This window comes from Mya arenaria, chromosome 1 (assembly GCF_026914265.1).
Source record: "Mya arenaria isolate MELC-2E11 chromosome 1, ASM2691426v1".
NCBI classification, from domain to species: domain Eukaryota; kingdom Metazoa; phylum Mollusca; class Bivalvia; order Myida; family Myidae; genus Mya; species Mya arenaria.
The window spans coordinates 37138344-37164682 of record NC_069122.1 but is presented as its reverse complement, the minus strand read 5'-3'; the positions used below and the strand labels follow the sequence as shown (position 1 = coordinate 37164682).

At 32.5% G+C, this 26339-nt stretch overlaps 1 protein-coding gene across 1 annotated transcript in view; it reads right to left on the bottom strand.

The window, feature by feature from the left end:
- Positions 1 to 4994: 4994 nt before the first annotated feature.
- The window catches only part of LOC128242098 (galanin receptor type 1-like), a 60786-nt gene continuing 39441 nt past the window's right edge, over positions 4995 to 26339 (bottom strand). The window contains exons 2-5 of the mRNA XM_052959178.1: positions 24582 to 25272; positions 9628 to 9763; positions 8668 to 8891; positions 4995 to 7595 (exon numbers count right to left, since the gene is read on the bottom strand). Of these exons, the coding sequence (XP_052815138.1) occupies positions 7149 to 7595; positions 8668 to 8891; positions 9628 to 9763; positions 24582 to 24953 (1179 nt within the window). The 5' untranslated portion in view covers positions 24954 to 25272 and the 3' untranslated portion in view covers positions 4995 to 7148. The remainder of the gene's footprint in view (positions 7596 to 8667; positions 8892 to 9627; positions 9764 to 24581; positions 25273 to 26339) is intronic.

Here is a 26339-nt window from a genome sequence, read left to right as displayed (position 1 = left end):
CTAATAGTGTGGGGTTTTTTCTGTTTTAAAACTACTCTTATGCCGTAACCGGTTGAATGTTGAAGTAATTTTAGAAAAATATCGAAATGATAAAAAAATATCTTTGTATTTCCAATACATTTTTGTCATTTGTCAGAAAAACATTTTTATCGTATTATTTATATTGTTTTATTCCTATTATACAGACTACAGTTCATAGTTTCAAAAGTATTAGCTGCTTTGAGAGAGCGATTGATTTCGTTTTATTGTATTTGAAAGTTAAACACTTCATTTTTCTGGCATATTAGCTTCTAAAAAGTACCAAAAACCAAACTGGAAAAGAAAATAAGTAAATCATACATAAAAATTGTATTCAAACATTTCTGGCGTTCGTTTTAATTTTCTGCGGATACTTTTTAAAAATGTTTGACAGGTAACATTAAAGGGACTTTACACCAGATGGTCCCAAAAATCGGGAAATACAGTATTTCCTCAAATCAAGCGTATCATTGTCAATGCGAGCTTAAAGGGAGGCCGAAAATACATCATTTTACTTGATAGAAATGGTACCGACTTTTTTTAATTACATGTGTGTTCACTGTTTCCCTCCATTGGGTAGTATAAATGTCTTTAAGCCTTAACCTAAATTGAGCAATAAAGCATTTAACATTTATTACCGAGTCCCTAAATAACCACACATCATTAAAACCAGCTTGCCGAAGCATTTCTTTAATATTTGAAAGCCAATTACTTTCGTTATTATCACATTTTCGTAACATATTAACATATATAGCATACAAAATACAATTGTTATCATAGCAACTTATAAGCTTAAACCAATATTTAATAATGCGTATCTCTCTGCTGATTATCAATGGTAACCTTCCAGTTTCACCATACAGTCCATTATTACTGGTTGCCATTTTAACACCTAACTTTTGCTTTAAAAACTTTCTATGCAGTCTCTCAATCTTATCAGCACTAGATAATCCCCACAGTTCACAGCAATAGTTAAGTACTGAAGTCACATAAGTATCAAACAAATCAAAAGTCATCTTTAACGGTATACACATATCTTTTATAATATTATTTAATGAACATACAGATTTAAGTCCTTTACTGGCCAAGTTTTCAATACCCTTTCTATATGTGCCCTTTGAGGTCATTACAAAACCTAATTAAAGTTTTCTACCACTTCGATTTGGCTCCCGTGAATATTTCACGCCCAGTCAGTTGCCCACCTTTTCTAAATATCATAATTTTAGTCTTTTCTATATTCACTGTCAATTTCCAATTCATACAATAACTGTCGAGCTGATTGAGGTGTAATTGTAATCCTTGAGCGCTGTCACTAAGCAATGCACAATCGTCTGCAAACATGATCAGGAATATAGATAATTGGTCAAGTGTTAACCCGTTATTTATGTTTTCTTGCATGTGGTGTTCAAGATCATTGACGAAGAGGGAAAATAATATCGGAAATGTAATCTCCCCTTGGAATAGGCCCACACCACTATTAAAGTAGCCCGACAGCGTATTCATATGCTTCACGCACGATTTCACATTACTGTACATTGCCCGAACAATTTTCAATATTTTACCATCAATGCCTTCTTTAATTAACTTTAACCACAATGCCTGGCGATTAATTAAATCATAACACTTAGAGTAGTCAATAAATACATAAATTATTATATTTTATAAAACCTAAATATCCATTTCATTCAATTGTACATTTCATTGAGTATAATAGGGTTAATATTGATACTTTTGTAGTAAGTAGACAGCTTACGTTATCTTAATGAAAAGCATGAATAAAAATCCCATGTATAAAGTTATTCCGTTCGAAATTAAATCAAATGATACGACTGAATATTTTTCTTTTATTTACTTCAATGTTTCATTTCTTTGCTATGGAATCAATGATTATGTTTTGTTTTTTCATTTTCATTAATAGTTTAAAACTAAAGTAAATGATATAAATTGCTTTTCTATAGTCATCATGAATTTTAGTGCAGAAATCGTACTGAAGATGTTCTCTCATAAATATCCTTCTGACCCCAAAACTGTCCAGGGAAGAGTGGTTAATGGGCCCCTGCTGACAGAAATTGGTTATCTCAATTACATGCATAATAAACACCTACCTGTGAAGTGAGGCTTCGAAAATGGACCAAAATCCAGAAACCTGACATAAACTGTAGGACTGAAATGGTTAATCTGTTTATTTAGAACGAAATAATGGATGTTTTCTGAGACAAATGCAACGATTTGCATTCTTTCTGTTTTCTTTCCGGGAATTCAAATGCCATTTAATTCTCATGAGAATTTTGTTCTCATTGTTTTTTAGCCGATTGAAATAGTGAGAGACTAGAGTGGGTTGATAAGATTTTATGATTTGTGAATGTTAAAACAATAAAAAACATGAACGTGCAGCAACATGTATCTAAATAATATGTGATCTAAGAGTACACAATCACGAGTTGAAGAACATTTACGTACCACTCAATATCGATTATGTTGATATTTTGGTAGACAAAAATGAAGTTATAATTTTCGTCTTAAAATATTTTTTTTTAAATGGAAATGTTATCAAATTGCCATGCAATAGCTCTACAAAGGTACTTGTAGATAGTTTGATTTTATGATACAGCGAGGCTATTGTCTAGAACTAGCACTTACTTCGCTGAGAAATTGCGGCATTCATTTTAAAGCAGAACTCAGATTATAGTAGTATCGGGATTCAACAGCAAATCCTACTTAAGAACAGTAAAACAATTTAAACGAAGTAAGATGTTCAATATGTAAGATATATTGCCAAGTAGGTAAATGTGCCCCTAAGCATATCACTGTGAAATGTTGATATAAATTAATTGCATTATCGCATTAATCTAAGAGTTTTCTAAATTTATGTAAGAGAAACATATGGTGGAATTAAAGTGGAATTATTTTAAGCATTAAACTTCGTACACAAACGAATTAATGCAAATATAATTAACTTGATTATCTTAATATAGCCTTTGAATTCATAGCAGAATAGTTAAAGAACATTTATTTAAATTGGTTTGGCCTTAATTGAAACGTTTGTTATTATTAGTATATATGAAATTAATTGTTCCTGTTTTATTGCATTGCTGCCAAATGTCCCAATCAACAATACAGTGAAGCTTAAATTAAATAAATTTGGATTTATTAATCAAAGTGATTCACCTTTTTAAGACAGTATCATTGTGAATGGATTCACTTTCGTTTACTCTGGTGCTTTAGTGAAATAGTGTTTGAATTATGTATCCAAATGCCTTTCATATGTTCAAAGGAATAACAACAAATACTGATACATTGTTTAAAAATCAAGTGTTATTTTTTGTCTCCAGGCTGATATTGCAGCATCTTTCCCTTTGTTTCAAGATTGACATAATGATGCACTAGAATGGGTTGATACGATCTCTGGATATGTAATTGTCAGTACAATATAAAAAACATCCATTTACATGCAATAAAATGAATGTATGTCTAATAGCATTTGATACAGGAGTACACCTTTGGGTTTACGTCCATTTTTGTATCTTTTGATATCAATTGTGTTGGTAATTTACGTAGAAATAACTAGTAATACTCTACATGATATTTGTTGTTGATTTCTTTTCAAATACAATTATACACAAAATGGCGCCATGTCGAGCCCGACGAAAGAGTGTTTGACACAGACGTAGTGCTAATCAATACATTTACAACAAAGAATAACATGCAGAAATTACAGGTTGAAAAAACGTGGAACTACGACACTCGGCCCCATTATGAATCCTGCTGGCATGTTTTATAAAAACAATCTTATAATGAATGGTTAAGTCATGACAAGTCCTTCTAAGAGTACTCATTTTAAAGATTAAACCTTGACATTTGAGATACAGTCCTGGATATTGTGCGTAACAGTAAAACAGTATGATAGCAAATTATGCATTTTAATTTTGATTGGATTATATCCGTTTATATTTTTTACAACGGACATTGTTTGCATACCATGATATGATCTGAGCAAAAGTCTTCTTCATTGTAATAATTTGAAAAGGGCGACAAGTATTCACCGTTCAGGAATTAAAGTGTATAGAGTGTTAAATAAATATAAATATCATGACTGCCAACCCTCCTATTAATAATTGTTTCGTTAACGTAGCCCATCACCCATCATTCACTGATTTGTCTGGGCAATTATTTGTGATGAGATCTTACAGACTTGTTAAAGTTTTAAATGTGGTTTGGATTAATACCTAAGTAACTAGTATAGCAATACACATTCTAGATAACCTCAACACGAATCACATGAAAACGCAAGAGTGTAATTGTCCGTTGTCCACTGACCTTAGCCTAGCGTCCCCAATTTACGTACCCTTGCTTTAGAGTATTTCAGTTTAAGAAATCACTACAACGATTCACTTAATGCCTATGCTTAGAAATGCTCAGAAAATGATGCTACATAATGCTTTTGTCACTGAATTGCCACTTGATTGATGTAATAAACGCTCTAGTTTACCTGTAAAATATTTATCAAAAGTATACTTGAACAGAACAAATCTGAACAACACTAAAAGTAAAACCGACAATACCATGTCTCAATATACGAAATAGTTACCGATACATGGTAACTATATTTACTGGCCGTTTTTTTCAAGTCTAAATGCAATGAATGGACATTTCTCGTATGTTAAGAAAACGTTCCTGTTTTACCGATGGCTTTAATATTGTAATGGCTCTCTAAGACGATTATTGCCAAGATAAATGGTCATTTGTGATGCGTCGTAGAGCTTTTCCCGGTGCTTCAAGACATTCAATCTGTTCTTACCGCATAATGGTGACTATGACATATTCATAGCTCTTTTAACGGTTATTGCCAAATTGCAGTGAAGTATGCGGTGTACAATATAGATCATCAGCTTTATCGGACATTTATTGATAAGTTTATCAACCTGTGCATAGCTACTTCTTTAAAAATTGTCTGCAGACACAAGAAATATGGATTAATAACTTTATTATAATTCAATAAGGTTTAAACGACAGTAACAAGTTATAGTTAAAGCATTTATGGCAATAAACATGATATTGTTTGAATAAAACAAATACTACTCTATTCCACCATGTTGTCAAATTCCATGTACACAAAACAACATGTAGTAATTTGTACACGATTGTTTAATGCATGCATGCGAAGTGATAAGCGATTGTAATAGTTTGTGCATGAAAGGACTTATATAAAATAATATAAAATAATCCATAATTAGTTTATTGTTTAAAAATAAAACAACAATAAAAAAGGGTTTATGATTTAACTAGGACTATTGGACGTGTCCTTGCAGAGAAAAAAGAAAGAAAAAAAGAGAACCTATATCGGGGGTGTTATTGTCAGTCTTCCTAGTATAAATCACGATCAGTGCTTGTTAATGAATCATAGGCAACATTTGAAAAAGAAACATAATTTATTGTTAATAATTGTCATATGAAGAAATTATATGACATGAATGTCATTCATTTTTAAACATTGTTTAGTTTCCGTCGCAAAATGGGGATCATTAGGACGTCATTCCAATATAATGCCGCTAACATTTAAGCAATATTATATAATCTCACATATATAACAACTATTTTCAATGGAATCATACACAACGCATTAACATAATAATATTGACTTTCAAAACAAAGACTACATATAACAGAAGATATTAATTTCACAAACATAGCAAGACATTTGAAATTGTTTTTTGATAAGTCCTCATAAAAGGAACTGGCCACATTTGTCTTGTTGACACTTCATTTTGAGGTCTGATGTTGCAGTTATAAACGTCTCATTGGGACAAAGCTTGTTCACAATTTCCTCGATGTGTTGCGAGTCGTTTCCGAAAAAGTTATATTGGGGAAAATACACAAATATTATCACGTTTTGAAATTGTAATGATATTGTGCGTAAAGAAAATTTGTGCAGAGAAAGTATTAAGATGAGTTTAAGATGGGAATATTGATGAAAATATGTATATTCCTTGTATATGTGTATCCTGCTATACGTAAAGCATATAAGCCCTTAAAGTAATATTAAGCGTGTGCACGTTTTGGTTTGTGGTACACACTTGGAACATTGTTTTCTGCGATGTGAACTGCATCTTAGCCGTTGTTCATTTTCATCGATTCATGTGCGTTTTATTTGCTACTTATGTAACTTAATTCTTTTTGTAATAAAATATTAATATAAATTTACCTTACTGTCATGACTTTTAACACTTTTCTACCGGGTGCCATCTATTTCACTGTTTATTTTTTTATCGAAGAAAGACAATATGCAAATGTTCATACAAACATGATTTCCCAAAACAATGACAACTACTATAACATAAGTCAAGATAATGCAGCAACAAAAATACTTTCGTTTTGGTATAGGTATATCATAACAATCAAAAGGACAGGGAATTATGAAGCTTTGATATACAATTCATTCGTTAGGGACTGCAAAATTAAACCACCTGCAATTCCGAGAATAAGTCATATAAACTTGATGTCTTCGATGCGCATTTAAGCAAAAATAGTAACACCACAATAATTTCACACACTCTCAGAAGAACAGATCCATGCAGAAGCACATGTTTTTTTCTATGAAGTCGACATTTGTTTCAAATTATCAGATGACTTTATACAAAAGTACCGCACATGATGGTATGATGGTATAAGTTAACATACGCAAGCTATAATTATATTAAGCGATTTTGATACGATTTTTCGGAAATTTATGGCAATGCTTAAGCGAACAATTATTAAAATGACCCATAAAAATCATCCAAATACAATTGTAGTATGACTTTCACCAAACGATCATGTACATCAACAAATAAATGTGTTTTTTTCCCTTTACTGATGTCAGAAAATAACGTGAGTTTAAGTAGTACTAAAGTAAACCATTATAAATAATTATGTTTTCAACCTTTTATAGTGTATTAAACATATTGTATTTGAATTGAAGGCTAGGTTGCCTGGTATAGCAAACTCTCTTCGATTTTTAAGTAAGTATATATGTCCATTCGTCATCTGGCTAAAACAGTTATATTGAATCGTGTAAAAAAACTGTGAGATATATAGGAATTCATGGGCAGTCATCCAGAGGCGTTCGGCGTATTTAATTGTAGTGAAATGCCTCATAAGTCCGTCTGCATCAGCTTTCTCTCCTCTTGGTGATTGTTTAAAACGGTTGTCATTGTAGACTTTGAGTTGTGCTCAGTCCTATCAACTAAACCCACTTGTGTAACGCAGTCATCCACTGGACCGCCGCAAATCCGGTATCGATTTGCAATGGAAGGGAAAGTCTTGCGGAAAGCCTTACGAAACCCGTCGCTAAGGAAGGCGTATACAAACGGATTCACGCACGAGTTAGAGTACGATAATGTGTGAGAAACGATTTTCATGACGTACATGGTCGGTGTTCGCGGAAAAAGAGGGTCGTACTTAAACCAGATGTTAAGAATATGGATAGGAAGCCAGGATACAGCAAACACGATAACGACAGACGCCACCAGCTTGGTGACGCGTTTTCGCCTCTTGTCTTGTAATTGTGTCTTTTTGGACGTGATCCCATTTGACTGCGTCTGGAAATAGGAATGATGTGGTTTTATACTGGAAACTTACACAGCCAATGGACTTATTAGTACTGTTTATATTTATATATACTAATATTAACTTAAAATAAAGGCATTTCAATGTCATTTCTCTGCTTGCATATAAAACCAATTTATGTAAAAAGTGTCTAATTGAAAATACAATATATTTATCTATGATATTCTCCTTATCTACGATGAGTTCAGCCGTTATTATATTTATATTTCTACACTATTTAATACACAATATCATTATTCTCATAAAATAACTAACTAGTGTGTCAGTAAGCGTCTATATAAATAATTCCTGTTATGTCTTTGTCGCTTGTTTTATACATCATTTCTTGCCATGCTTTCCTTAAAAAAATATTATTGCTTATGAAATGTAATATTACCTGGAGCACCACTTTATCACATTTTTACGAAAAGTAAATGACCATACTAGTGCCTTCGAGCTTTGTATTATGAAATCAGTTAAAGCTAATCCAATAAGCAAAAAGACACATTTTCTGACTACATTATTATTTTTCCGTACTGATAACCAAACGCAATCTTGTTTAAATTTTGAGTTTTCATACAAACGATGACTGCTACTTGTCTAAAATATACTTGAAACGTGATAAATGAAACTATTTTGTAGTCCACTTTAGTTTGACATCAATATATGACTTAGATTTCAATATCATACTTAATAACACTCAATTTGATGTTATTTGATGTCAGAGACCTTGCAAGGTTACGCAACTATTGTATCTAACATAACGGTCAACGGACAGCCTAAATTTGATTAAGCCTTAGGTATACCAAGCTTGTCTTTTCATACTCTGTGTTATAAACACTATGCCGTTCGTGCTTCCAAATATCGTTTTCAGGAGTAGTAGAAATGTAATGTATTAAAAACGTACTCAATGAACCATCTTGTATTTCAAAGTGTTTTTACCATCATAGAAAATTGTAGGGACACTTACTTGTTTCTGTTCAATTTTCGGCAATGTTTTCAATATCATGGCGCATCATACATGATACATGTAGAGAACATATTGAAAAATAATACAATACTAACCCCATGCGCCATCTTGTTTCTCCAAAGCGTTTGCAGTATCTTAGCGTAGCAGTATATGATAACCGTTAGGGGCACAACGTATGTAGTGAGCACCACGAGTGTAATGGACGCCTTGCCGTACACCTGCTTCGGCTCCGGCCATACATCCTCGCAGTAAATATAACCTCCTATTTGGACCGTTGTCCGGAAGTAGATGGCGAACGGCAGTGAAATGATGATTGATGCTGTTAATACAAATGTATTTAGGAAATATATTACTTCAAAATCCACACATTTTTAAAAACTCACACAGTGTTTCTCAAGTATCAAGACTCAAAAAAGACAATCACCTTCTTCAGATGACATTCATTTAACATTATATAGATTTCAATAAATGAAATTCTAGGGCTAAAGAATACGTAAGACTACTATTTTACATGCACTTGCAGAGAGATATCTCCATATTTTATATAATATTAATTCGATTGCCGTTGATTTAAACAGTTCCTCTAAGCAACACAAATTTTATTTAACCTACGGGGCCCGTGTCGGCAGCTTTTACTTTGACCCTATATCATAATGATATCCCAATAGTCGTAACGTTAGCCATGTGCTTTCATTTAATATCAAGCACCAACTATTTAATAAGAATCAAACAACAGATTTAACAAGTCATTTGAGAGTTATTATAGCAAACATTTTGTTCTTATCAAACAAAAACATTGTGGCCGTGACCTTTGTCTTCGAGACATTGCGTTTAGATGTAAGGACTCAACAGCTCTCTAAAGCACAGTAAGTAGCAAGTGTCTAGTCAATGTCAGTTAAGAAAATCAATTTATCATAAGGATTCAAAGATGTGTTAGTGCATTTAAATATTAACATACATTTATTTGTAGGTTTAATTAAATTAAAAAATGATTTTTTTTCTGCTATATGCCATTATAAGTATGTAAGGTATTAAAATACGATTCAAGACAATACCTAGCCAGACAATCATGCAGACGACCATTGAGGCTGTCGTGGTGCGCCAGTTGCGAGACTTTATGGCGTACACGATTGCGCAGTAGCGGTCTATCGTCATCGCCATCAACGTAAGACACGTCGCATGTAGCGTCACCTGCAAAGAATATATATATCTATATGAAATTATACAGACCCCCAACGTTTCTGTAGTTGGTTAGTAACAGACAAAATAACTAATAATAGATACATACTGGATTAGAAGATTGGCGATTTTTACATTCTAGCATTGTAATGTGACCATCCAATGTCCAGAATATATAATCTTATGGGACAAGGCCAGTGGCAAGATCATGCAATAACCAGTTGACCATAAGGACTGATCCACGCACAAGCCCTAACACATGTATGCACTCAAACACATGCGTCACATCAATAACAATTACATTATAACATTTATCACTGGGGTTTTTGCCTACGGCAATCATAGGGTTTTCCATGTTCATTTAAAACATTCGGTTAACCATAATAACATGAAGAACACTATTGTTTTGCTTTATAAAATGCTGTGACAATGATCACCGAATACACGACTGCTCGTTGAAAGTAGACATATTTTATATCTTGAAGGGATCTTTGCCTAGGGTAGAGTATAGGAATTAGTATTGCTTAAACGCAAATTTATTTTTACCAGATTTCATTAAATATGTAGATATCTTATGATCCGTGAATTTAATACTGGTGAACAGGGGTTTACTTGATTCCCTGCTTGGGAAATAAAGCTAGGCTGTTCCTTTATTAGAACCCTTAGGCCTTAGGCAGTCTTATTTGTTTTGACGCATTGCTTCACGGAAGCTGTCACATCGCTGTACATATCTCGCCTTAAATAACTGCAGGAACTATGCCAAATATACCGGAGTCGACGGACCCAATTTTAATCTGTCAAATGAGATCTTGCCTTGAAGGTTGCCTATGCAAACAGCCATGATGTGATGATATGGAGAATAATATTTTTGAAACGACTACTGGGCCGAAACAAACTCAAAACAAATGTTTAAAGAGACTCTTTTGTTTTGCGAATATATTCTTTTGAGAAAATGCAAACATAACATATAACAGATAATGGGATAAACGTAACCTAAGTATTGAATCATGCAGATAAATCATTTATAAGTATTATTATCCTGTTTTTAATATAAACGACTTTGAACTCGTCAATAAGGTGATTGCTAAAATGCAAAAGGAACGAGGTACACACACACACGCGGAGCTAACATAACTATCGATATCATCGATATTATCACGTGACAATATTGCATATGCTTAGTTGACAACCTATTATCTGAAAAGTACATGATTACATTAAAACAATCACAGGATAACTACATTAAAAATGTCATTACCCTATTTCAATCCTAAGATGGCATTTCGTTTTTTATAATGCTTCCTTAAACTGAGAAGCAATTTCCTTTTTTATATAGTTTACAAGGAACGGTAAAAGTCAAATGACAATATTGCATGATGGTTCATGCAATGATAGAAATACCGTTTTTTCTTTACTCAACTGCGCAAATATCGGGCCGGAAATAAAGAATGTTTGCCACTTTCATCTAATGAACTAAGCTGTTTGTGAATCAACTTTTTTTTCTATTTTCAGTGTAATTTTGTATGACAACGACATTAATCTTTATGTACTGATTGAACTGACTGAAACATTAGTCAAATAAACAGTTTTATGACCATTAAACACATCAGAGAAAAAGAAACCAACAAAAACTTAAACAACAGCATGTACTTTTTACTGGTTGTTTTACAAAAAATAAGTAATGCTTAAAGTAGACTGCCAAGGATAGAGAATAATGAAAAAATGTCATTATATAATTTCAAAAAAGTAATTAATGATTGTGGAAAAACATATATCAGGTGTTTCTCAAACGTTTGAAAATCAAATTACATTTTTACTATGTGATAGAATAAAACAAAATATAAGTTCAAAATAGAAATTTCCTTTTAAGATATTGTCTAGCAAAAACACATTGCACAGCTGAAACAATCGGCCATTTATTCGGAACTTTGTTTTGATAAACAACGTGATTGATGAAATAAATGGCGTAAAGTACGAAAGGGAATTTTAGTCGTTATCACCACAATAAGTGGTTAAATTATGCAATTGAAATTTACGGGACAGGTCGAAAATATCAGTATCAATCAGTCGTGTATTAATATTTCAAAGTAAACTGTCAGCAAAAAATTACAAGATATCACGTGGCTTCAGTGGTATCGAAGATGTTATTATTGGGTGCTGACTTAACACTTATTGTTACGATGAAAATCGTTTGTGCGAGTCTTATAAGAAGTTGTCGGTATTAATTCTCGTTGCTTGCCAAACGTTGTCTCATTGCCATATATGAGATGATCGTGCGTTTAAAACCTGACATATGCGAAATATTGGTGTGTTGGCATTTTCCCGGCTGTCTAGCCAAGTATATCTCAGTTTCATTAATGTAATATTGGAAATTACACTGAAATGAATTTGAGTTAAATTTTCGCAACGCTGTAAGTATTGTTCAGAAGTATATGCTTTACGTTTGCGGGCTCATCAATAAAAGCCAACATTCTACGCACAGACTAAAGGCGCAAATAGTATCACTCTACATCCATACGCTACCTTAAGGGTTTGTTTTGTCCAACAACTGTGTTAATATGTATCAATTTCATTTATAACTGTCCCGAAGTAGCTTATCCTATTGACAATTCCTAGTACTCAAAACTAATTAAGAAAGAACTGCCACATTGGAGTTGGTGATTTCAATTTTTATTAAAGATGTTCGAAACAATACCTTTTACTTTTACTTGTTGATGTCGGTATCTAACCATGCCTGTAAATGTTGCGGTTAGACTCGAAAGTCCTTTACAAAATATATCTGTTCACTCTTTCATAAATCGTGTTCCTTGATATAATGCCAATGGCATTCCTCTCAGGTTGCTCGAAACTACGATATCCGGGTCCTAATAGGTTAAAAGGCTAAATGTTGAAATTATTAAATTGCTTTTGTTTGAGGCTATGTGCATTATACTTAGTTTGGACAACCGGTAAACTCGTGTTCCAGTAAAATCGCGTTTTCCTAACAGGTCAAAGGCGATAATTATGTAATGTATTGATACAGAATTATACAGCATGTCTACCGTAAATCCGTGGTGTAAGTACGCGTGTGTCTCTTAATCAGAAACGTGTAGGCTCTTACTTTCTGCATCGAAAGAGGTTTTATATCTTTGTTGTTTTTTTTTTATTCTGGGTTTGTCCATTGTTTTATTCTTATTATCACAGGTGTCCGTTTCTCTCAAAGATTTTGATTTAAAGGGGTACACTATAGGCTTACACTTGATGGATACTTTTTTTTTAAATTTAAATGCATTTTTATGTTTGACTCTTTTGACTTTAAAAGAACAAAATGAACAAAGAGAATATGATTTGTGTACAGTTAAAATGATATAAACGGGGTTCTCAATTAATAGTTACGTGGCCGCAAATTTCCGAGTTTAAAAGCGACAGAATATTGGTAATAAGTTTGTATCTGTACACAAATTGAATGTTGAAGCTCCGGCTGGTCTAGTGGCATTCGAAGTGGCAGCTTAATTAACAATACTCTATCAAAGAGAATAGAACGTGGCGTATATTGAAATCAGCCATCCGTTAAACATGACACTTATGCCAAGGCACGTGCTTCAATATAATCATTACGCAAACGCACCTGTGATCAAGGAGAATCTTATTGATCAATTAATTGATAGGATACAATGGTTTTCTTAGCAAAGGCATATTAAAGTTGTAGCCACAATTACATTGTGTATATTGACGCGCATATGGGCACAACTTTTTTAAATTGCAGTATGCAACTATGGAACAATTATTATTACCCATGCTAAACATTAAGTCATGTGCGGCTATTGATGCGATTCCTATTCAGTACAGCAACCAAACGCCCTACATACCAGAGATAAGCCAATCTACATGAAAACGTAGTATCTTTTTTGTCTTATTTTTAAGAGCAAACACTCTGAAAGAAGATTTATAATATTAGCATCAAATGTTTAATCCGGGAGAGCTTAATGGATTATCGTTGTAATGTCTAGGTAACTCACTGAACAATATTAATCAACCGTATGTCTTTTTACATTTGTTCACTGTTCTACTACCATAACAAAGGCATTAGAAATGCACTTTACCTAATTACCAGTCTTGTACTTGTTTATACTCGATGGTATCCGTATAGCCAATTATATTTTTGCATTATATCTTTTGAACGTTTGAAATTACAAGTTATTCAATGGACGTAGTAGTTTTTAAATCACCCTTTCATTTATTGCGACAATCGTTATATCTAAATATAGATCGGTTCATTCGGTAAAAATATAATCTCGATAACTAGGATCGTTAGAGGGCTTCAAATATGCATTTGACAAATGAATTGGCCGAGAGTCTGCGAAATTCCAGATCCATTTATTTTGTTAAATGGATATTGACATTTATTACTTAAATTCATGCACGCGTATTGAAATTGAAACAAAAACAATACAAAAAAATCGTCGTTTTCGTACTGTAAACACTGCTGGATATAATCGCTTATTCGACCCAAACATCCCTTACCTGATCAAACATATGAATAATACATTAACGCGCTAACTGGATTAAAAAAACAATCAAATATTAATAGTACTGTGTGTGTCATCAAACTCTCTGTATCTACAATACATTCTGTCGGAATCGCCTCAAAATGTTTATTTAACACTTTGTCACCAACAATAGCAATTAATTTAACCTAATCGTCCAAAAATTGTACAAGCATAAAAGGACACTTGAAATATAAACTTAAGCTGATGGTAAAAACATGTTTTACATAACGCCTCGCTTTGAAGTGACTCATTATTTAACTGAAATCAATGATGAACCACGATTATGGTAATAATCACATTAAATCAATCTGATTTCCATTACGGGACCGGTAATATCATATTCAGAGGTCGTAATAGTGTAATAAACGCTTTTTATATTAAGCAAAAGAATGAGAATTGCATGTGACCTAATTAATATCCAATAGTTACAGTTACATCAATAATTTCCATACGGACATCCAACAAGAGCAACCTGTATTAGAAGCAGAACATGATATAGAGATTCAAATATGGACAAATCCAGCTGTCAAACAAAGTACAATGTCTTAATAGATACACAATAGAAACGTTCATTATTATGTTTATCTTGGGTAATCGTAACACATACGATGTGTGTACAGAAATAATATAAACTTATTTTGACGCTTTTAAACTGGGGAAATTGTGGTTACGCAGATGGTCATAATAAAACTCGTTAATAAAGCTTATATTTTTTAAATATATTGTCATTAATTTTCAAAGATGTAGTATGTTTCTGAATTAGACAAACTCTATCTAAATTCCTTCATAAAATAACAATATAATTGTCTTAAGCATATTTTCCAAAATATATATTAGCCTGTATGTTAGAATTGGATTGTAAAATAGCTGGTCATTAACCTAAGTATAATCACTTTATCTTACCGTAGTGTATGTCTAAGAATAAAAATGCATTCTTCCCCCTACAAATCTGCATAACATCGAAAACATGGACACACATGAATAATGGAAAAGTGCAATGGAGTCGTTTATGAATTTTGTACTTTCAAATACATCGCTATTTCAAAACTGGGCGACAGTAGAGCCAGTCAGTACCTTTAGCTGGACGACGCTCTTTACCGATATCGCCAGTCATCGACTGATTTACGATAACTGAAATACTTAAATACTTATTATAGAGCCGATATGATTCGATGTGCTTTGGTAGTACACAATGATGTTATTTTACAAAGCAATATTGCTCTGTAACTTCCACGCATGCACTTCACATTGATATGGCTGGTTACTCTACAATTCTTAACTGAGTTCATCGGATTAAGACGGATTATACCCACTGTAATTTTACCGTTAGCTTTTGTTGCCTACGCCTAGATTAGTTAGGAAGCAGCTGAGCAACTGGTCATTATTTTAGCGTGCGTAGCTATATATAGATGTTAAACGTAATTGCGAATCAGAATAGATTAATTCACTACGATAAAATATGTCAATGTGGCACTGTTCTATAGGTTTGATACATTTTATTGCAACTTTTTCGCAGTTTTCCTAGTTTTTCTATAAAAATACAGCTCCAGTTTTCTTCCGTAACGTGCCTTTATAGCGTGAGCAAGTCAGCGAAACAAATCAAACTTATCCGGAAGAACTCTTTTTATTTTGTCTTGAACTATCTTTGTGTTCTGTCACTATTTCATGGAAGAGCAATTCAATGAAATGGATAATAACATTATTTGGCCAATGTCCTTTATGTACTTAGTATTTACAATCACTTCCGTCAATCACTTGTCAGATAAAACAAGTCAAGCAATTACTTCGTTACAAGATCGTATAGGTCTAACAACAACACACGGAATCAAAGTACATTACAAATGTATGTGCTAAAGTCTTTATCACATAAAACGTTCGATGTATTTGTCGTATGAATGCTAACGAGGGACTGCTGCTTAACGCAAGATCAACGCTGTCGAAGTCCAACCAATGTAAAACAAAGCAACAAACGTCGGATACAGGACGTACGATCGTGGAACATGTCATACGACATTCGAATAGCTGTCGTAGGGCAATATAACAAATAAAGTAGATATTTGTTATCATCCGTGTGTCCACCATAAAACAGTCGTATAGCATCGTACGACATATCTAGGAAATGGACAAGCGGCTGTTTTTAACATGTTAAAACGCTTCGATTAGGGTATACTGCAACATTTCTCACGACTGTCTCGCGAGTTTTCTATGTGTCCTATCGGAGATATTGTGTATACTTGTTGAACGACGTACGTGGCACGCACTTTACTATAGTTTTTGATATTTAATATATATTAAATTTACTTGATCTATCATGCATCGATTCTGGTTTAAGAACAGCATGTATATTTTAGTGTTTATATTGCAACTGAAATTGTTTCTTGTTAATAAACTGAATGAACATTGCAAAATGTGATATATAAACAATCGTACGATCAGCGTGTTGAAAACTGCTAAAATAATTACAGATTTATGAGTGTGTCAAGTGCATTCATTTTGATGTACGCATTGGCATATGTACCCTCTGCAATTATTGGAAACAATGAAACTAAAAATATTTGCAGACGTCTAAAAGGATGTACCTTGATATGAGTGTTCACAGATGTTGAAAATGCATCTTATGCTATCAGGGGAAATTTATTAACTGCTCGAGGCGATTGGATGTGGAAGATCGAATTAAATTTGAATAAAACAGCGATAAAAGCGAAATAATAATGCCATGTGGTTTATGAAATTTATTATTATTATTATTTTATATTACAAATTAACTTTGTATTGCTCGAAGCGATTGATTGTGGCAGATCGAATAAAAGTTGAATTAAACAACGATAAAAGCGAAATAATATTGTCATCTGTTTTTTTTAAATGTATAACAAAATTAATTTGAGCAATTGGAAGTTGCTTTTTCATGTCGCAGCGAAAAATGTATTTCGAGTTACGAACATGCACTTAATCAATGTATAACTGAAATAACAAATGTTTTAATCACTGTGTGCAAACCAAATACGAATTTGATTCAAATTTTCCATCCTTTCCATATTCCTTTGATAGTTGGGAGGAACAACAACAATCATTTATAGTGTATTTGGCTACTCGACATTTCCCAACTGTGACCCAAAACTACCATATTACCATGTTATCAGGTTAGTTTCCATGTGGAATAAGGAAGTAAAGAAAAATATATACAAATTCTAAAATTTAAACATGTCATACAATTAAATTTAATGAGCTTTAAAGTAAAAGCAAACCAACTAGGTTAACTTATGTTTAATCTCATAACAGACAAAGGGTAAATGAGATTTGATAATCGATGACATTGTTAGGTTGTACTTGTATACTCATTGTTATTACAATTAACCGACTCCAATTTTATATTAAATCTTATTTATTAGCCATACAGCTTTATATATTCAAATATAATTATTTTTAACAATATCGCTAAGCTTGAATTGTTATCGATATTGACTATCTTGACACGATGATAACTTACTTGAATATTTTGAAGTCGTATATTTTTTTTTTATTTTATTGTTTTTTACGTATGAATGGTGAACAAATAGATCAACAGGTACAAATTTAAACTTCTGCTGTCAAATCGACTAAAGGTTGCAAGATGAATGTATGCGTTTTGAAATTGGTACCCACTGATCAACGGACCATAACAGAAGTTCATTCATATGATGTTAAAAATCTAATCGTTCAGCCAAATAATTCCTTGATTTCCCACACACGTACACGTATGATTATTGAGGGCCTATATCTATTACTTTTTAAATGTTTCTGGTCTTTTGATAATCGATATCATTAAGGTTTTTTTACGATAAATTAAGTAAATAAGGCGTTAAGAGATTCCAAATATTTATGTTGATTTCAAATATCATTTTTTATGTAACCTCCTCTGCATACAATATGCATTTGCTTATGTTTGTGGTTGAGAGGAAAATGCACATTGACAGATTCTGGTCTATACATTTAATTTGCTATTGTGATATTGTAAGTTAATTACACTTCTTTACATGTTATGCAACTACCTACATTATGTTGGTTCATCGCAATAACAAAACAACAATGCAACGGTTACTTCCTTACTCAGTTAAGTATGCATCGCTCTCAGGAAAATCACACGGTTATTAAGAATAACACGTGAAAAAGATCGCATTTTCTTTTTTTATTTTAAGCTTTATTTCAGAATATATTTTTCAAGGCTAAGTGTGGGTGTCAGGGAAGGAATTAATATGAAACATGAACTCTCCCCTACTTGAAATTAAAGTATAATTGATGTTGTCCTGCAATATATTTTCTTTATCTAATGCTTCACAGGGAGCTACTTTTTGTTTGATAATATCGCCAGTGGCAGAAACTGAAACGGCTTACTAGTTCTGTTAATTAAAATTCCTTGCAAATTATTAAAAATGGTTTATCTGCACGTACTTCAACTCTCAGCACTTAAAGGTATTATGTTGCAGTAATTCAGGAAAGTGATAAAGAAAGCTCCGTCTTATAAAATAAAATAAAATATTAATAAATAAAGAAGCTGGAAAGAGTAACCCATAGAAATGAACAGGGATTCATTTTATTTAATTTAGATACGTTTTGTTAAAAATGTTACTGAAAATCAGACCATTCCAAATGACATTCTTGTATTCAACAACTGGACAACCACTTCTATCAATATTGGTGGACTGTAGTACAGCAATTGTTTAGGTACTGTTTCTTTAGTATATCATAGATTTAAACATTGGTGCCTTAAAAAAGGTAAGCATAACATCAAAGATCTCGCCAAATATAATAAGTGCTTTCTGGTGGTTTATAAAGATTTGTAAGTGAATTTTCAAACGATATTTTACTGTTTCAAACAACGAAAATATCAATTTGATTAAATGTTTGATCATTTTTATCCATTTTAGGCGACATATCATGAGAGATCAGATCGCAATATTTATTTAGCTCGTCAACACCCAAAGCAAACATAGGTTTAGGTGTTCACTCTATTTAAATACATTTCGAACGTACAACGAAACAAACATAGATTCATAGATGAATTGTTTTAACTTGGTCAGTGGTTATAGAACTTAATATTCCTTTTAGCTTTTTATTACAAAAATGCAACATTTATATTTTTTTCCTGTTTTCTCCTTAACATAATCTCAAGCGTAGCTATTAGCCTATCGACTGGAATTCAAATGCCATTTAATTCTCTTGAAAAGGTTTATGTCTGTTTTCTAGAGGATTGACATAATGAGACACTGGAGTGCGTTTATAAGTTCGTTGGATCCGTGAATGTTAATGCAATATTAAAAAATATTAACATGCTGTAAAAATGGTGATTTATCTAAATGATATGTGATATAAGATTTTACAATCGATAGTTTATAATAAAAGCGTTTACTCACTTTTCCATGTTGATTAAGTTAATATTTTAAGTAGACAAAAACAAGATTCATCTTAATATGTATTTAAATGCTTGAAAATGTAACCAGCATAACAGGTTATTGCTCTTAATGCTACTGGTAGATGCTTTATTTTCTGATACAGCAATTCCATTGTCTGAAATAAGGCATTTCTTTGCTTATATCTTGCTACAGGTCTATAGTAGAACACGTATTATAGTTGTTTCCCGATTCATCAATTTCAAACGGCAAATTCGACTTAAAATTTCCTAATCATTAAAGTACTCGGGTTTACCTATTAGTGTTTTTTTTTTATTATGTGTTGTATTATTAGGTTTCCTCAAGTTAATGCATACTTTGATAACATTTACCTTTTACGTTTTTACTTTATTTAGGATTGTTGAGATAAGAGTGAGGTTTGTGCATGTAAACTGGTTTAAACCACCTGTAAATTTACATTTTATTGACCGTTCCAAGGCATTGCCTAACAATACTTGACAAACATACCTAGTTTTTTCGATATAGCATATATGCACTGTGTTGTTTGTGGGGGTTTGTGCTGTTGATCCATGTTTCTTGTTTGTCATTTTTTTTTGTGTTCTATGTCTTTGGCGTTTACACTGTGCCATTAAACGGGGCTTATTGTTTAACTGTTGGCTACTAAGCTTGTTTCTTTAGTTTTTCGTATAAACATTAAAAATCAATAATACAATTGAAAAGGAAAATTTAAGTGTTTAATATGTAGGAATAATTGCCAGGTCCCCCCCATGATAGCACGTCGAAATAATGATAACGGAAGAAAAACCTAGAGCTTTTTAAATTTATATAAAAATAACATATAGAGGATTTAAGGTGCTATATCTCTAACCATCAAACTTCGTACACAAAATATTAAATGCCAGTTAAGCACATTCTTTATTTTTTTGATAAACTTAATAATCTACAAAACAGCCTTTCAAATCCAGAGAAATAAAAGAACACTTACTCCAAGTGTTTTGTAAATGATTGTAAAATATGTTTAAACTTGAAAGTACGAAAATAGATGTTCCTGTATTATTATATTGCTGCCATTTGTCCCAATAAACAATACAGTTACGCTTAATTAAAAGTAAATGCTAATTGATTATCCAAATCGATTTTGTCTCTTGAAACAATATTAATGTGAATGAATTTATTGTCGGTTATTCTGGTACATTGGTGAAATTGAGTTAGTGGTTAGTAAATAGTTTATCCAAAGCTTTTTCATCTGTTCAAATGAATGAATATTACAACAACTTCCAATACACTGCATTCAACTTTAGTGTTATTTTTGTCTCGTGGCTGCAGTTAGAAACACGCCCGTTGTATTAGGCATTCGAACTCGTCAAACGCTACGTTCATTACCTATTTTATTTTACACCACTGCAATCTTTGAAAGAGTTAACGGGATATGATTTCAAGCAGGCCCAAGCCATAATAAAGCTAGTTCTTTGTTTACAATATTGACATGTTTTAATATTATCATGACACAATGAAGTTTTGGTACCAATAAACGGGTATCGCATGCTTATAACTAATCTTTTGAAAATAACAGCCAAACTACATCGCGCATAAAGTTGTTAAACTTTGTTTTTCAACTAAAATGACCCTTTTAAAACAGACCAGGCCAGAAAAGGCTTTATAGGATGGACAGTTAAGAACAAATGAAATGTTGAATATTTAGGGAATGTTGCCAAGTATGTTACAATATAGGATAGCACGGTGAAATATTTGCATAACCGGCAATTTCGAAATCGCAATAAAATCAATAGGTTTCTTTATTTATTACATATTAACATATGGTGGATTAGTAGTCCACTTTTTAAGTTCAAAATCCTCCTACAAAATTTATTCAATGCCAATAAATAACATTCTTTATTAAATTTATTAACTTAATAATCTTCAAAAGCCTTTCCATTCCCCAGAATAGTTAAAGAATACTTACTCAAAGTGTTTTGCCATGAATGAAAAGTATGTAATCATTAATATTTACGAGCATGAACTCTCCTGTTAAATTGCATTGCTCCATTTTCCCAATAAACAATAGAGTAACGCTTAATAAAACGTAATATTAGTCTTTAGATTGATTATCCAAAAATCGATCCAATGATATTAGATTGCTGACAAAAGATCAGATTGCAGATTTTCATAGTTCCGTTCGAGAATTAATGTTTTATGGCTTAAAACTAAACAAAGGGCAATAAAACATCATTTTTTAACTTAAATATAAAGATCTACGATCTAATTTTTTGTCAGCAGTCTTATTTAACTGGTTTCTATGGATATTCGCAAAAAATGGCTCGTTCTAGGACAAAAATTTAAAAAGTTTTCAAAACGTTCCATCTGTGAGAGTTCAGCTTAAAAGCAGGACAAGGACAATCGTAGATATATCCGGATTCACTTCAAGTCAGAACTGTATACACCATTTAAGAACATATGAAAAATTAAATATTTGAACGAATGTTGCCAAGTATTTAAAGGTTAATCCCTATAGGATAGCACTGTTAAATATTTGCAAAACCGGTATTTTTTAAAATCGCAATAAAATCAAGAGGTTTCTAAATTCATTATATACAAACAGATGAAAGATTAACGGTGCACTTAATGTCAATTCTTAACTATCGTACATAAATGATTTAGTGGCAATAAAAAAATCTTTATTTTATTAATTAACTTAATAGTCTTAAACAGCCCTTCAAATCCCAAGAATAGTCCAAGAACGCTTACTTAAAGTGTTTTTGCCATGATTGCAAATTATGTTCATTTTTTTGGAGTATATTTTCCTGTTTTATAGCATTGCTGACATTTGTCCCAATAACCCCCCCCCCCCCCACTTAATTTATAATAAATGTTGACTGGTTATCAAAACCGATTAATCCTCTTAAGAGTATATTAGTGTGAATGCATGTATTGTCGTTTACTCTGGAAATTTGGTGAAATTGCGTTTTTATTTCTAAAAGATGCTCTCTTACTCCCAAGCAAGATTTACCACAATTTAAAATATTGTTTTCACTTTCATTTTCCAAAAGGGATAAGTGAATATCGAAAACAATGGTTCTTATGATGGATACCGAGTTTAATTTGAAAGAAATGTGCATAAAACATGGTATTTATACCTTATGAGACTATAGTATATCACAGTAAATCTTTTAGTATTCACCAATGATTTAATAGTTTTGCGTTTTCAGCTATAAAATACACGGTTAAAATATTGTTATCAGTAATCAATATGTTCCATAAATGCATTATTTAGTTAATAGTTAAAAGTATATCAGTCCAAATTAGTGTTTGATATACATGTGTATGTACTGGTTTTGAATTAGAGTGTCACTTTAAAAAAATCATCTTTCCAAAGGAATGACTTATTAAGACAATATCTGATCGACTGTATCAAATTCAATTAGTGTGTTCGTCTCGTAGCTTATGTTAAAAACGTTCTCGTGGTAGTGTGTTGATATGTATACATTAAAACGCAAATAACGCTTTACCCATATTACTTAAAAGAATAGGTATTCCAGGCTGAATAAAATAAATACTTATTAAAAGAACCTGGCGTTGTTCCCTATGCGTTTACTTTTAGGTTTGAAAATTGAAATTTAGCTCGTCTGTTGATTTTTAAAAATAAAAGACAAAACAACACGATGTGTTCTTACAATGTCTTTTTTTAATCTGGATGGGCATAAAATAAAAAATCTTGTTAAACTAGTCTTACTCATTCTTCAACCCGTGTTTGCTATGCTTTTATCGATAAGCTCAATGTTGCAAAAGATTTCAAACGGTTTCCGAGGAAGGAATACAAACACTTATATCTCCCGAGGTGTTATGAGAGCGGTAGTTTCATTGTCATAGTCCGCATCGGCGGCGTCATTGTGTAAAAACGGCACTTTGACCATAACTGTATAACCATTCAAGATATTCAATGACGCCTAGAACACATGTTGTCAGAGACAATAAACACACGTACTACAATGCCCATAACTCTAGCAGGCATAACTGATGACTGTACTATATCAGACCAGGGTTGCCTTCGCTCCGCCGCCATGGACTTACCATTTTTCCCAACTGAACAAGGATAAATTTAACTGTGGTTAATTTTCATAAGTGATTGGACGACACATGATTATACGACTCACAGCGCAGACGATTTGTAATTTACCTACTATTTTGCTATGTAGTGTGATTCCCTGAGCAATGATTCTTGATATAATTTAATCGTTATTATCAACGGAAATTGAAGCAGAGGTTGTTGAAAAACATAAACAATTTATCAGAATCAGAAAAAAATGACGGAAGGTGAGTTTTTGTTCAGTTCTGCGAAATGACATTTTTTTTGAAATATGAGCATGATAAAGTTCGCTTGCAACCTATTATGCTAATTTAGATCTGTATATTAGGAACGGGGCTGTATTGCTCATACAAGATTATAGAACCATACTTTACATTAACAAATCAGCAATTAACAATAATAGATAACAATTTTTTTTCTTAATCAACAAGGATATTTCATTACAATTCGTCATAATACACCTGATATTGTGTCAATGAAGGGATTTATGTTATAACAAACACTTTTAGATGCAAGCCCCGATTTCTCGATTAACCTAAGCCCACATATTTGGTGTAAGGTGCAAACGTTCTCATTGTGAAAAACTTTTTGAAGCTTTTACACGAAGCTTTTCGAGAAAGTTTTGCATGTTGCTTAATTGGATCGACACTTTTAATCGAAAATAATATAAAAAGTGATGAGAGTTTGCATCAATATACCTTTTTTACAAAAAAACACGAACTATGATATAACAATATGCAAACTAAACATTTCACTGCTTATAATTTATCATTATGCCAATGCTTGAACAGAATATTCATAATTTGGAATGGTAAACGTATGGTACTTACGTAGATCATATACATGGTAATCTTGCACATGCCATCTCCAAATATCCACTCAGGCAGTACATACAACGTTGCTGTGAATGGCACCACAATTACGACAAAGGCGAAGTCCGAGATGGCCAAGTTGATCACAAAGTAGTTTGTAGCATTTTTGTCTCCATGACGAATTAGGGTATAGATAACGACAGCGTTACCTAAGGCGGCGACTAAGGTGAGGATGCCCCAGGCAAGGGGTACAAAAATGGCGAACATATGAAGACTGAATTCTTCCTCATAGCTCTCCGTAATGTTAACGATCGTGTTAGTGGTGTTGTCCGGAAGGATGGAAGTTGTGTTTTCAACATCGTCGGTACCGGGAAAAGCGATCGAATCCATGTTTTTTGGTTTTCTTTAGCAGTTTAATACATCACATAGCTGTTGTGTACGATTTGTAGTAAAGTGAAAGGATGCCTGTCAGGTAATTCCAAGACGGAACAAATGTTTCATGCACTTTTTACGGTGGTTTACTTTCTGCGTTTAATCATCAATTATGGTCTTCTCTGGTTTCCACAATGCAGGAATGCTGATGCGACGTGTTTTCTTGTTTGCTATGCAGAAGCTTCCTAATGATCAAACCAATATTGCAGAAGGTGATCCCTATATAGCAGCACTTCAATTAGTTTTGAGAAACGCTGCAGTAATGATGACACTTGTGCTGAAATGATAAAACATTAGTAACGTTATGGTAATTTTTCAAGGAAACGATGTCACTTTCCAAGATTGTTGACATGCATATAAAAACTGCATATGCAACAGTATTTATACGATTCATATTATGTATCGGTTAATCTGTTTGAATTGCTTGCGTAATGTTCCTATCAAACGTGTCCGCAGTTTGAGTATGATGTATCTTTGCACCATAGGCGAGAACTGATGAGAAGTGATACCATTACGCAGGTCAATCGATTAGCGTGATATGTTTTAGTTTATGACTTAAAAAAATATTCATGTTTTTTAATCGACCGACATACTTGATTGTCCGTAATTTCTAACGTACAGATTTAGTAAAACATGGTATTGTACTATATGTTGGCATTTCATTGTGTGTACAGTAATAGATGGAAGCTTTGTGTATATTATTCAGGTCTGCATCCTTAAGAAAGTTGAGGAGGCACAAATGCCTTGAAAGTGCCACTTTTATTCAAAATCTATACAAACACATGTATAACAAACATCAGTTTTGACTCATAAACTTTAAACTACTTACTAAATAATTCATTTATGGACAATATTAATTAATGAAACAAGATTGTAACCGTGTATTTAATAGCAGAATGCGCAAAAATATTAAATGATTGGTGAATGCTTAAAGATTAACTGTGGTCTACTTAAGTCCCATAAGTTAGAACTACCGTGTATAATGTTCATTTCTTTCAAATTTAACTCGGTAACCTTCATAAGAACCATTGTTTTTGACATTTATTAATCCGTTTTAGAAAATTAAACAATTGTATTACTTGTGGTGAATATTATTTTGAGCAATGAAAACCAAACATTAATGTAGCAGGCTACAACTGCATAGTGTAGCCGTTCTGTAATTAAATTGTTTTATTAAGAATGTTATTTATTTTATCATGCATGCGCACTAGCAAGTAAAGAACTGATTTGCTCTCAATTGTATGAAAGTCAGCATTCACTTTTTTTGGAATTGCAGCCAAAGCTGCCGATTTCATCTTTTAGAACAAACACAGCATAAATAATAACTATTACTTAATAATCAGG